The sequence below is a fragment of the Saimiri boliviensis genome, chromosome 6, assembly GCF_048565385.1.
Source record: "Saimiri boliviensis isolate mSaiBol1 chromosome 6, mSaiBol1.pri, whole genome shotgun sequence".
Lineage (NCBI taxonomy): Eukaryota > Metazoa > Chordata > Mammalia > Primates > Cebidae > Saimiri > Saimiri boliviensis.
In genome coordinates this window covers 99,616,089-99,629,142 of record NC_133454.1, presented here as the reverse complement: position 1 = coordinate 99,629,142, position 13,054 = coordinate 99,616,089, and the positions used below count along the sequence as shown (strand labels likewise).

The following is a 13,054-nucleotide window of genomic DNA, read 5'->3' as shown; positions in this document are numbered from 1 at the left end:
TGTAATTCAATTTTCAGATTGCTATGCTAGGCCTCTCTGCATAAAATATACAACATATAACATAACTAACGGCATGACCTATTTTCTTTGCTGGTGATCTATTTAATTCCTTTTTCTAGCAGAAATATGTATCAGAATAAGGTAGCCAAGACATGTAGTTATTTTGTGTGTTTAAGTTTGTTTCACATGTGTATACTTAAATAATGACCAAGTAAAGAAAAATATCATTTTGTTTTTCTGGATTCCCAAGTGTGCCATTTTTATTTCTTGATTTCTGGATTTTCAGAGGAAAATTAAATCTTGAAAAATGTTAGCTAGCTGCCATGTTATTATTGGAGTATTTTAGACTAGAAAGACTTTATAAGCTAATCGTGTGAAAAAGTATATAAACATGTTTGTCAACTCCTTATGGATATGGCAGTACAGATTCATAAGTAAATATCTTTTATCTGTTTACAAAATGCATGCTGGAATAGCATTCCTAAATCCTTCACTGTTTTATATTCCAGAAACTGAAAAAAGAAAGGCATGATAAAATGGTTGCTTAAGATTCTCACCCCTGTTTTTAAACAGTCTTGCCATCCTGTTTTATGAGTTACTTAAGGAATGCAATGAAAATCCTCAAATAGGTTGGTTTATAAAGGTGTGCATTTTATTTTATGAATAATTTCCAGATGTGATGTTTTAGGTATATCCTCTACAAGAAGCTATATACAGAAACAACATGGATCTTACAATTTTATCAGGACAATGCAAGTAGATTTCAGCAAGGTTGGTTCCAACTCATCTGTGATAAATGAGAAGATAAGGCAATCAGTGCACACCATGACACTCTGTGCAGCTAGTTAGGCACACTTCAGAACTATTCAGGTGTGCTCACAAAGCTTATGAGTCTTGCATGGGGGGTGTCTCAATATAAATACATCCTTCATGGTGGCCACTAGTAATGCAGGAATTGCCTCTCTAAGACTTAACCCAGGTCAGATATAAATAATAGATGTTAAGAGTTAGCTCTGGTATTGGGGCTGTGTTCCAGGCAGTGTATTACAGTTGGGTCAAAAGAATTTTTTTCCCTTCTTTTCTCGAATAGTTCCTCTGCTTGAAAAATGCCTGCAAAATTCTATCACACCTTTGCGGGGACCACTTTGGGTCTCTAAGGGAGAAGGTTTCAGCCCCTCAGGAGCTAAGATGTACATCCAAGGAGTTCTTTTGGCCCTGTACCAACGATTAAAGTCTGCAAAAAAATATTATAAACAGGTGAGTCATCCCTTTTTAAAAATTGCTTTATTATATGTTTTAAAAATGTACTTGGTTGTATAGAGGCAATGATTGGCATTGTGTGATAGAAGAACTATGACATTTATTTTGTGAGCTCAGTGCCCATTAGGGAGCCAAAAATACTGCTTCTGTAATCTCAAAGCGAGCAATAATGGAGCTAATCGTATCTATCTTTTGGTGTAAGATGTCATATGTCTCATCTTTTCTTGCAGCACATACTTCACTTGGGCAAAGTGAAGTCAACTTTTTATGTGGAAATTCTATAGATGATTACTTTAATTATGAAAATAAATCACTCCTAAGTCATTTGAAGGTTTAAATGTTTAGCCTTCTATCTTTTTTCCAGTATAAAATCAGATTTATGGAGACTAGAATAAACAAATCACATTCTGAAAAATGAAATCATGAATCAACTTCATGTCAAGAGTAACTTAACTTCATTTAACCTTATTTAACTTGTCTGTTTCAGAAGTCATAAGTATAGAAACATAATTAGTTTATTTGAGTCAGGTTAAATTGGATTTTGTCCTTTAATTTCTGTGTATTCATTTCATATTTGTATGTGTGTATGTAAAGGCTGATATTTTTATAACCATGTATTAGGACTTTTGATTTATCTTAAAGTAGAATTCACATTGTAAAGCAGAATAACTGATGTCATTTATAACATAAAAATGGAATTAGCACATTTAAAAAAATCCTTTTTGTACTTGGTTTTAAGAATTGAAACACATATTTTTACCAAGTTAAATAAGGACTAGGTTTACATTTTGAACTGGTAGGTTCCAGTTTAGAATTGGGCTCATTATTTGAGACCGCAGACTGCTGAAAAAAATGAGTGTTGTGAAAGCATCATGCTATTATTCTCTGCTTGCAGCGAGGAAGGGGAGGTGGGAATGGGAAGTCAGTCTTAGTGTTCACACAGCACCTCCTGCTGTCTGGTTTGGAAAAGAACAACTTGCATGACTGAAACAAAGTGTTGTGCTAAGGTATCCAGACTCAGCAAAAAACATCTTTTGATGAAACTTTTGTTTCCAAAATGTGTTTGGTTTGCCTTGGTAGTTTCAGCAGATCCAGAAACAGGATTAATAATAAGGCTATTCATAATAATACAATGAAAGAAATAAAAATCTAATGTTCTTTATTAAGCCATTATATATAAAAACCTAGTATAAAATATTTTATCGCATTTAGGTTAAATTATTTTGGTTAAAATATTATTTAAGTTTTAAGATATGATATTGTAAGATGATCATGATGAATTGCATTATAGTGATTTATTTGGAATTATGTGGTTTGATTCCACTTATTGAAATTTAAAGTTATTTAATGTTAGAAGAAATAATGAGACAATTCTCCAATTCAAGAAAAGCACTGTTTAAATAAAATCTAACGACAAACTTAAACATTTTCTAAGTTTGGGTGTTAGAAATAAGAAACATCCCAGAAAGTAATGCCATTTTTTTCTTCTGCTGTCTTAAACATGTAAAATTTAAATAAGTATAAATTGCTATACTAAATTTAAAAGAGCTCTGTTGCATTGTAAGACAAAAATGCTTTCAGAATAAAAATTTCTTTATGACTCAAAATTGATGAAAAATTTATTTTATTAAATATTAAATTATGAACAAAATTTAACATTTTAGTGTCTCTGTAATTGTCTGTTTGGCCACTCTAAAGATTTCAACATTATGTGAAATTTAAGACTATTTTGAAACCCATACTCTTTACCATTTCTACTAAAGCTTTTATCTTCCATAAGTTGTAATAATTCAAAGCTTTACATTCAAGTTTTAATATAATACTTAAATTTTATTTTAAAATACAAAAATGAAGAAAAATAGAAATTTGCTCATTATGCATTTCCATGTAAATTTCTGTTTCTTTAGATATGCTCTATTTTATGTATGCTTGAGGTTTTCTTCTTCTGTAATGTTTAACCAACACTTAATTTAAATTATTTGAATTTTAGAAAAGTCACTGTAGTGATACCCCTATCAGACCATCACTGGTTAGATGTTAAGCCTGACAATATCTTTATTTGTGAGTGAGATTTCTTAGCAAATATTCTCCTTAAGCATTAATGAACTTTGTTTGAACTGCACTTACTTCATTTGACCTTTAGAATAGTCTTTTCTGTTTAGTTTTTTTATAAGACTGTGTTAAAGAATCTTTAGATAGGTGAAATGGAGGTAGATGATTTCCTATTTCCTTAACAAATTAAAGTTTATAAATTATATGATTAGATTAGTTCTTGATATTATCTCCATTTATTCCACTTTTTATGTCACATATAAAACAGCAATATTATCTGGCTGTCTTTTGCAATACAGGCTTTAAATTTTGTCATTCCTAAAGGAAATTTCTTTTAAATAAATTGCGATAATACAGCTTTAAAAGAAAAGTCAGGGCTACTGGTTTTATGTTTACGAACTTACTCATTTTTCAATTTTTAACTTCAGCTTGGCTATTATAGCATGCAACTGAATTAAGCACACTACATTAGGGTGGTCTTAAATATGTACTGATTCGTGTGTATTAAAATGAGATATTATATTTAGAACAGCATAAAGTCACTTAGTCTTACATTTATCACATTTATTTCCTTAAAAGTGGAAACATCTTAGAAATTGCTTGGAGCTAAGCAGAATCTATTTAATTGGTAATCTTTGCAATTGCATAAATGCATTCCTATGAAATGTAGTTAACACTTTCAGTGACAGGGCCTGTTCCATCTCATTAGCATTCTTGTTATGTAGTGGTGCTGTTGGTGGGGGTGTTGAAGTAGGAATGCCATTGTGTCGAGTTCTAGTGTTTGGGGACAAACACTGCTGTGGAAGGAACGTGTGAAAAGGCCACAGTCCTGTCAGTGAATGAGGAAGGCTGTGCTTTCTGTGTGCTTCAAGCAGGGAAGCTGTCACTCATAGGCCTAACACAGCTAAGCAGAGGCCAAAACACAAGGCTGCACTACCTTTTAAAATGATATTAGTGATTTTTAAACATGATCTTCTTTATTTATGATCCTACATAGAGCTTTTAGTTGCTGTCAGTAAACAAAATATGGCAGTCTGTTCAGAAACACTGTAAAGTTGCATAAACGTGCATGGAACTGTGCCAGGCAGCTATACAAATAATGATTCAGAATGTCTGATGGGCAGTGTTAAGTACAGACGTGATTTTTTGAGAAACACTCATTTCTGAAAATGTCTTCCCAAGTTAGATATTCCTTTGAATTTTCCCCCCAACCAACAAAATTCCTGGAGATTTTTACATAAGAATGCATAGCATTCATTTTTTTTTTAGTGAAATTTTTGAAAGCATCATAAACTTTCAGTTTTAATCATTTAAAGCTGTTCATATTATGGCGTAACCGTTGTTCTAAATTGCATAGTTATTTTTGAAATTCAGAGAGAAAAAAGGGAAATGAGCATCTAACTGTAATATTAAGATAAGCACCATCTTAATTAGGAAGAGTCATAGTCCCTGAATTCATTAATACATGAAAAAAATGCATCTGTCGATTTAAGAAATTTTAAGGAATTTTTAATTCTTCTCCTAGTTTTTAGCACTTTGAAAGAAAATGACTAAATTTGAGATTAAATTTTAATTGGTTTGATTACTGAAAGAAAAATAAATAAAAGTATTCTCTAATATTTCTTAAATTCTTGGAGTATTTTCTAAACTTTGGCAGTGTATTGAAAAACACTGCAATTTCTATTTATGTGTAAAGCTGCAGGAAAATGTTTTATTTCTGTAATTTTAATTTGGAAATGTGTATTTGGGCTATTTGTAATAAATCATTACTGAATAAAGTTTATTGAGGACTATATAATTTTTGGCCTGAGTGATCTAAATTTTTTTGCATGTATGTGGTCTCTTTTGTTTATTTATTTAAGCAAGTAACTTTTTGGATGCTGTTATATGCTGTATATAAAAGTTCTATATTTGGTGTATTATGCTTAGCAATCTCAGGTACTGAATTTCTATTTCAAAAATTAGGTTTTACTTTTTAAATTGGAACAATATTGCAGACTATATAATTTTTGGCCTGAGTGATTTAAAATTTTTTACATATATATGGTCTCTTTTGTTTATTAATATAAGCAAGGTAACTTTTTGGATGCTGTTATATGCTTTATGTAAAAGTTCCATATTTGGTGTATTATGTTTAGCAATCTCAGGTACTGAATTTCTATTTCAAAAATTATATTTTACTTTTTAAATTGGAACAATATTGCAGATTTATTTTGTGGGCATATTATTTGATGAGGAAATAACCATCTAACTTCAGTATATATTGTTTTTGCAATTTAAAATTGAAATGTATTTTGTTAATGTGCTAAAACTAAGCTCTACCAAAGCACTTAGATTTTGTTTAAAAAATTGTATAAGTTAATGTTGGCTCACTTTATCCACACTTTCAATAAGTTTGGTAATTAGGTATCAAACAACAATATAATATTATTCTGTCCAGGATTGATTCAGCTCAAAGTGTGCTTGAATTATATTTAGTACTGACAAAATTTTTTGATTGCATAAAGTATTTTAAAAGGATTTTAAAATTTTAATTTTAATTTTTCAAAAAAGAAGGGCTTAAAGTTTGTCTTTTCAGATCCTATGTCAATTAAAATAATTTATTGGTTCTACATTATTGAAGGAATAACTATTTCTATTTCATTTTCTGTATATACTTTAAAAATTGAGCTGTTTCCTTGACTTAGCCTTTCTGGGACAACACTTAAAATATTTTAATTTTTAGCAAACTTTTTAATATCCTTTGAAACCTTAAAAGAAATTTATAATATGTAAACATAGTATACTATTAAAAACATGAAAATAGTGTGACAGTCATTTCAAGATGAAAACTACTTATGAAGGTTCTGATAAGTAATTTTTTAGAATATTAGGTTGTTTGTAGATTTGAGTGATTGTTGATTTTTTTTTCCTTGAAACTAAGCTGGTTTTAGTTACTTGAAGTATTTTAAGAACTTTAAACTTGTGTCTCTTTCTAAGTGTCATGCTTTGAGCAGACCTAACATCAGTTAAATGAAGTGAAAATTGCATTCTTGTCTTGATAGAGATGAAAATGGATTTCTGGTCATGAAATAGATGTAGTTGTCACTTTTTAAAAAAGGTGTCAGCAGTTTGCTTCAGTGAGTAAGGTGCCAATTCAGTATGGCAGTAAACTTGTGATCTGAGCAATCAATAAAATGCTTCAATAACTTCTGCTTCATTACACTTATAATAAGAGGCTATAGATCCATGGCACATAAAATGTTGATAAAGAGGATATGTGGGGATCGACTGTGACAATTTTCTCAAAAGTACAGTAAGTGCAATATTGCCATCTAGAGTTTGTGCATAGGTAATTATTATAGAGAGGGGGGAAAGCAACAGTGAAATAAAACAAGAAGTGATATTGAAATACTGTTTATTTTCCATCATTTATCCATGACACGTTTATCTTCATGGAGCATTTCATTTGACTTGTCATAAAGCTATTTAGGTCAGGAGAAAATTTTCCAATGTGTATTTTTCTCTAATTCTCTTAGAATTATACTACCAAGTGTCAAATATGTATGTCTATCTCAAAATTGAACTTTTTATCATGAAAACTATTTATTAAATAACTCACTTTGGAAAAAAACAGAAGTTTTTCTTTTTTACATGGTAATTCAGTTCTATAAAAACAGAAAGCTTTATTGACATCTCAGTTGAGTGTCTTTCAATTAGAAAAATTATTTTTATTAATGTTAAACCTCCCTCAAAGAATAAGGTCCAACTTACCTTTTAAATGGTATTTAAAAATAAGTATTTTTTACTTAAAAACTGCATCTAGTGAAGGAAAAATAGATTTTTCTGCTTATGCAATTCCGAACCTTTTGACAAAAAGTGAATTCCATTGGGATTATCTAGGACTATGTCTCCATCTTTACCAACATATTAAAAATATTATTTATCACCTTTTCTTGATTAATTAAAAATTATTTAAATTGTTTTATTTTATAATACTTTTTGAATGAACTAATATGGAAATATTTTAAAATTAAACATCCTCTGTACTTGTGACTGAATAGAAAATTTTATAAAAATCTAAATTTGTTTTAATGATAATACAGATAAGGTAAACTTATTATGGATATAGATTGATTTAACAGGGAAAGTTGTGGTTTTTTTTTTTTTTTTAAACTTAACTTTCCCTTCACAGAATATGGACCATTGTTTTAATTATAGAGCAAGGCCTTTAAGTTTCCCCGAGATGAATAATTTGGCATTAATATACTGTTAATGCATTTTTCTAATATACTGTTGCATATTTGGTTTTTATATCTATGTGTGAATGACTTATATAATTGTAAAATTTGGAAGTGATTATAACATATATTTATTTTCATTTTCTGACCAAAAATTTATTCTCATACATCATAATTTATATTTTCATTTATATTTAAGATAATTCTTTAGTTAGATGAAGATATCCTTCTTTAATTAGATGAAAATGTCCTATGTTGAAATTTCTAATCACATTGATTAGAAATCTTGCATTTTAAAGACTGTAAATAAAGATAGAATTGTCCAGGCAAAGTACTTGAAAGTAGACCTGACAAATGTTCTTTAAATTACTCAACCACCTACAGGTATTATTGCCTATGACTCTTTCGAAATGAGAATAAATTTTATAGAGTTACTGCAGCAAAGTGAAAGAGTGTGTTTGATAGATTCCCTGAACAGTTTCAACACCCACAGGTATTATTTGTAAGAAAACAATCATGCCGAGTCTTCAGCTGGTTAGAGAGGGCATAGCATTCTATCTTCACCTGACATCCTATCTGTTCCGTCAACATCCTGGGCCCCCTGCCTCCTGCCCCCTCCTCCCGAAACAATAATGCTCACTGAGAGGTTTGTGAGAATGGACAAGAATATGAATTTTTTTTCCTTGAAGAACTAAAACAGTATTGAATGCACGTTCTTAGGGGGAGGAAAACCAACTCTCTCTAGGATTGACTAGTATTTTCTATTTACTATTGGAGTGGATCAGTGTTGTCAATAATTGATAGTTAAGATCTTTGATTATTGAGAAGTCTGACTAATAATTGATAAATTGTAAACATCTTGGGAATCATTGCTTTGCTTTATTTGATTCAGAGACGTATATTGTGGCTTTCTCTCACCTCTTCCTCTCACCTCTTGTTAGTAGCATTAGTTCGAGTAAACATCAATCTTAAAACAAACTTCTGATTTTCAAATAATATGATTCATTCTTTGCTCTTATTTTATATACGTTGCAAAAGGTGGGAATGAATATAGAATTAATTTATTGCTTTATTCCATAAAATTTTCTCAACTATGTTAGAAAATTTTATATAATCTCCTCAAAATAATCAGTATTCTCTTACATTTCTAAAATATTTGAAGTTTCTAAAGATAGCTAGTCATGCCTGGAAAAAGGATATGGCAAGAGTTCATTTATCAACACTTAATATATGTGACTGGGAAGTAAATGTTGAAAGCTTCAAAGAAAACAATTATAGCATAAATAAAAGGTGCTGGAAAAGGCTTCAGCCTTGGCAAACCACAGGTGAGTTATATCTTTTAGAACTGTACTGTTCAGTACACTATCCCTTGTGCTGTTTAAATTAAAATTAAATATAATTGAAAATTGGGTTCCTCAGTCTCCCTAGCCACATTTCAAGTACTCAATAGCAACATCATCACTGAAAATTCCACTGGACATTTCTTTTTTAGAAGAAAAAAGAGTGGTCAGATACTCCAGTTATACTTCTGGCATTGGATTCCTTGTTCTGTGATTAACAAGTTGACAAATATTTTAACATGATCAGGATCTAATTTGGTGTTGGGTAGGTAAGGTGCTCCAGTCCCTGTAAAGCAAAACAAGGAAATACTTTGAAAACACAACAAAACATTTGTAGTTCACAATCTACTTGCCGTCCAGCCACCAGGTTGACACCTTTAGGCCCTTCGGTGTCTCTTAGGATCCTTATAAATGAGCTATATAGTGTGGCATCTTTAGGGACTATAATTCTAGCAGTCATTGACTTAACCTTGTCTTATTTGGGTACCTCCCCACCCAAAAAAGTAATTAGAGAACTAAAGAAGACAAACTCAAATGATGGAAGTACTGAGTACCACTTACGTGCTCTGTCTGTGTATTTACCAGTATTGAAAAGATAGGAGAATTCTCTACGGCCTCGCCCTTAGGAAGGTCTTATTCTTGTTTTGGAAATAAGGCATACCCACGTGAAGCTATTAAGAAATATACTTATCAGTGTAAAAATAAGTGCTAAAATATGTGGTTCAGATTCTATGTATTATGGGAACTTACATAAAAGAAAGACCAGCAAGAAAATAAAATGAAAACATTTTAAGGTTGACATGAACTTTAGAAGCCGTACAATCCAGTCCTCTCATTTTATCGACAATAAAACAGTAATACTTACCTCATTGAGGATTAAATAATGTATATAAGACTGTTTTTGTTTTTTTGGAAATGGAGTCTTGCTCTGTCACCTAGGCTGGTGTACAGTGAAACAAACTTGGCTCACTGCAACCTCCATCTTCTAGGTTCAAGAAATTCTCTTGCCTCAGCCTCCTGAGTAGCTGAGGCTGCAGGTACACAGCACCATGCCCAGCTAATTTTTGTATTTTTGTAGAGATGGGATTTCACCATATTGGCCAGGCTGGTCTAAAACTCCTGACCCCAGGTGGTCCACCCGCCTTGGCCTCCGAAAGTGCTAGGATTATAGGCATGAGCCACCAAAGACTTTTAAAAAATAGTACTTGGAACCTAGTAAGTGCTCAGTGGGGATTAGCTATCATCACCAGCATCTTTATTATTAATATTATAAAGTAATTAAGACCAATGGCAGTAAGGTTCTTGTCTAAGATAAGACAGCAAGATAGGGTTGTAATGGCACGAAAACCCGTCATCATTAGAGAATGCTAGGCATGTTTTATTAGCTGAAATATGGGCAGCGTTTGAAAAGGAGATTCAGATAGGCCATGGCATGAAATCAGGAGTGAACAAGATACCATTTCAGACAGGTTATATGAGACATAAAAAAGTATATTAGTGGTCTTTGGAAGATAATGAAACCTTAGAGTGAATAGAATTAAAGAAAAAAGTTGGAATTGAAGAAGTAATGGCAGTGGGTATAGATAGGACCTCTCAGAGGTTGAGATTGGTCGTATTTTTTTTCTTTCTTATTTATTTTTCTTTCTTTATTTTTTTTTGTTGGATTTTATGTTTTGGGTTACATGTGAAGAAAATGCAAGATTGTTGCATAGGTACACACATGGCAGTGTGATTTTCTGCCTTCCTCCCCTTCACCTATATCTGACATTTCTCCCCTGCTATCTCTCCCCACCTCCCCACACCCCCGTCCCTCCCCCATTTCTCCCCAACAGACCCCAGTGTGTAGTGCTCCCTTCCCTGTGTCCATGTGTTTTCATTGTTCAACACCCGCCTATGAGTGAGAACATGCGGTGTTTGATTTTCTGCTCTTGTGTCAGTTTGTTGAGAATGATGGTTTCCAGGTTCATCGATGTCCCTACAAAGGACAGGAACTCATTGTTTTTGATGGCTGCATAATATTCCATGGTGTATATGTACCACATTTTCCCTGTCCAGTCTATCATCAATGGGCATTTGGGTTGGTTCCAGGTCTTTGCTATTGTAAACAGTGCTGCAATGAACATTCATGTGCACATGTCTTTATAGTAGAATGATTTATAATCCTTTGGATATATACCCAGTAATAGGATTGCTGGGTTGGTCATATTTTTTTAAAGTCTACAGCATATTAAATAATGAAGAAATGCCAAAACAGGATTGTAAAACCATTAAGTATATTTTACATGATTATCCTTAAAATTAACTCTATTAACAAAAAATGATGTGGTATAATTGTTCTATTTACATGATAATTAAAAGATTTCTAAAAAATATAAATTCATAATCCATGTTGGGGGCATGGTTTGGTGATGGGACAAAGGTTTCAAAATGACTGTCTTCTCCAGGGTATCATGTCACTGTACCTTTTTGATTGTATGTGTAACTTTATTTGCAGATAATGAAAAAGGCTAAATTTTAGGCCTATTTTGAATGTAAGACTAAGGTCAGATGACCTTCCTCAGTCTAAGGTCTGAGATCCTGGAGTGGTTGGATAGTGTGGATGGAGAAAGGCAGTCACCGAGTTTGGAAAGCATATGCTAGCGTTGAATTTAGATACACACTGCAAGAGAGCAAATCTACTCATATTATACAAGACATGCCAAGAAAGTGTTTTCCTTATTTTGTTTAAATCTGCTTTTATCTTTCACACTTAGTGGTGGGAGACAAGTGAAACTAAATTTGATTTAGACCAAATAATTTAACCAGTTTTTTTAGGCAGTGCTCAGTCTTTTAGATAAAGATGCTCAGATGTTTATCTTTCCGCCGTTTTTCTGTGTTCCCTCCAAGAAGTCATCTGTGTTTATGGAGGAGAGGGGCTTGTCATGTAACAACTGGGGTTGTTCCCCTGCAGGTATATGAAGAGTAGGAGATGTACAGTGGTTTTAAGAGAATGAACGTCCAGATTCCTAACTCCCATATGCACTTTTTACTAAAACGATTCTGCTTAAGAACGTGCCTGCAGTATAAGTGAATGCCATCTCTTTTCTCCTTTCCATCTTCCAATCACCCTTTAAAAAAGCAAATCACACCTCTTCCTCATCCCAAATCTACTATGGTGTATCATCCTGTGGTGTAAAACCTCCAGGCACCAAAAAGAGGGACACTTTGAAAATATTAGTGTCATAAACTTGTGATAGGGCTCCAAATCTTTCCTTGCTGTTATATATGTATTCCTGTTAAGGAAGAAGTGGGATAGAAATACAAATTTGAGGAGAAAAAGGAAGGATGTAAATTTTCTGATTGTCTTAGCACTTTGGAAGGCTGAGGCAGGAGGATCACTTGAGCCCAGGATTTTAGGACCAGCCTGGGCAGCATAGGGAGACACCATCTCTACAAAAATAAAAAATTTAGCCAGATGTGATGGTGCATGCATGCCTGTGGTACCAGCTACTTGGGGGCTGAAATAGGAGGATTGCCTGGGCCTTGGGGTTAAGGCTACAGTGAGATGTGATTGTGCCACTGCATTCCAGCCTGGGCAACAGAACAAAACCCTGTCTCAAACAAACAAACAAACAAAACCAACCAAAGTTCCATAACTTTCTGATTGTTAAAGAAGAGATTTTTTTTCATGTTTAAAAAAATGGATAATTATTGATATAAGACTGCTCTGGTATTTAACCTCACTGGATGGATTTTAAGAACCAATTTAACAGTTTTCTTTGGTAATAGCAATATTTATAACATGCTAGAAATTTCATACTTTGTAACTGTTTTTAAGCTAGTGATAAAAAAATTTTAAATGTCAACTTAAAATGTTGCTACATAGTTTTCTAAGTAGAGGTTACTCAGTTTTCTAAATTCTTTGAGATAGCATGTGAGTAAAATATTCTGGAGTCATCATGGTTTAAGGGAGAGAAAGGTAGTCCTTTGAGCCGTGTGGTGTCTGACTGCAGAGATGATTGCTCTTGTCTCTTACTGAGGTCCATAGCTGATGCTGGATGCTCTCCGGGTGGGTGGGAGTCCACCCTGGAAGCTGTAGTCTTAGCCTGATTCTTGCTGAGTTAGTACGTTTTTTCATCTTGCTCTTGGCCTAAGTGGGCCACCCTGCTCCCTCTGCAGTGTAGTCATTATAGGCATTTTGGC

The 13,054-nt window shown here is 32.8% G+C and overlaps 1 protein-coding gene across 1 annotated transcript in view; it reads left to right on the top strand.

Moving 5' to 3' along the window:
- Positions 1 to 13,054, top strand: part of DCDC1 (doublecortin domain containing 1) — a 490,018-nt gene that overhangs the window by 91,312 nt on the left and 385,652 nt on the right. The window contains 1 exon segment of the mRNA XM_010332310.2: positions 1,091 to 1,257. Coding sequence (XP_010330612.2) covers positions 1,091 to 1,257 — 167 coding nt within the window.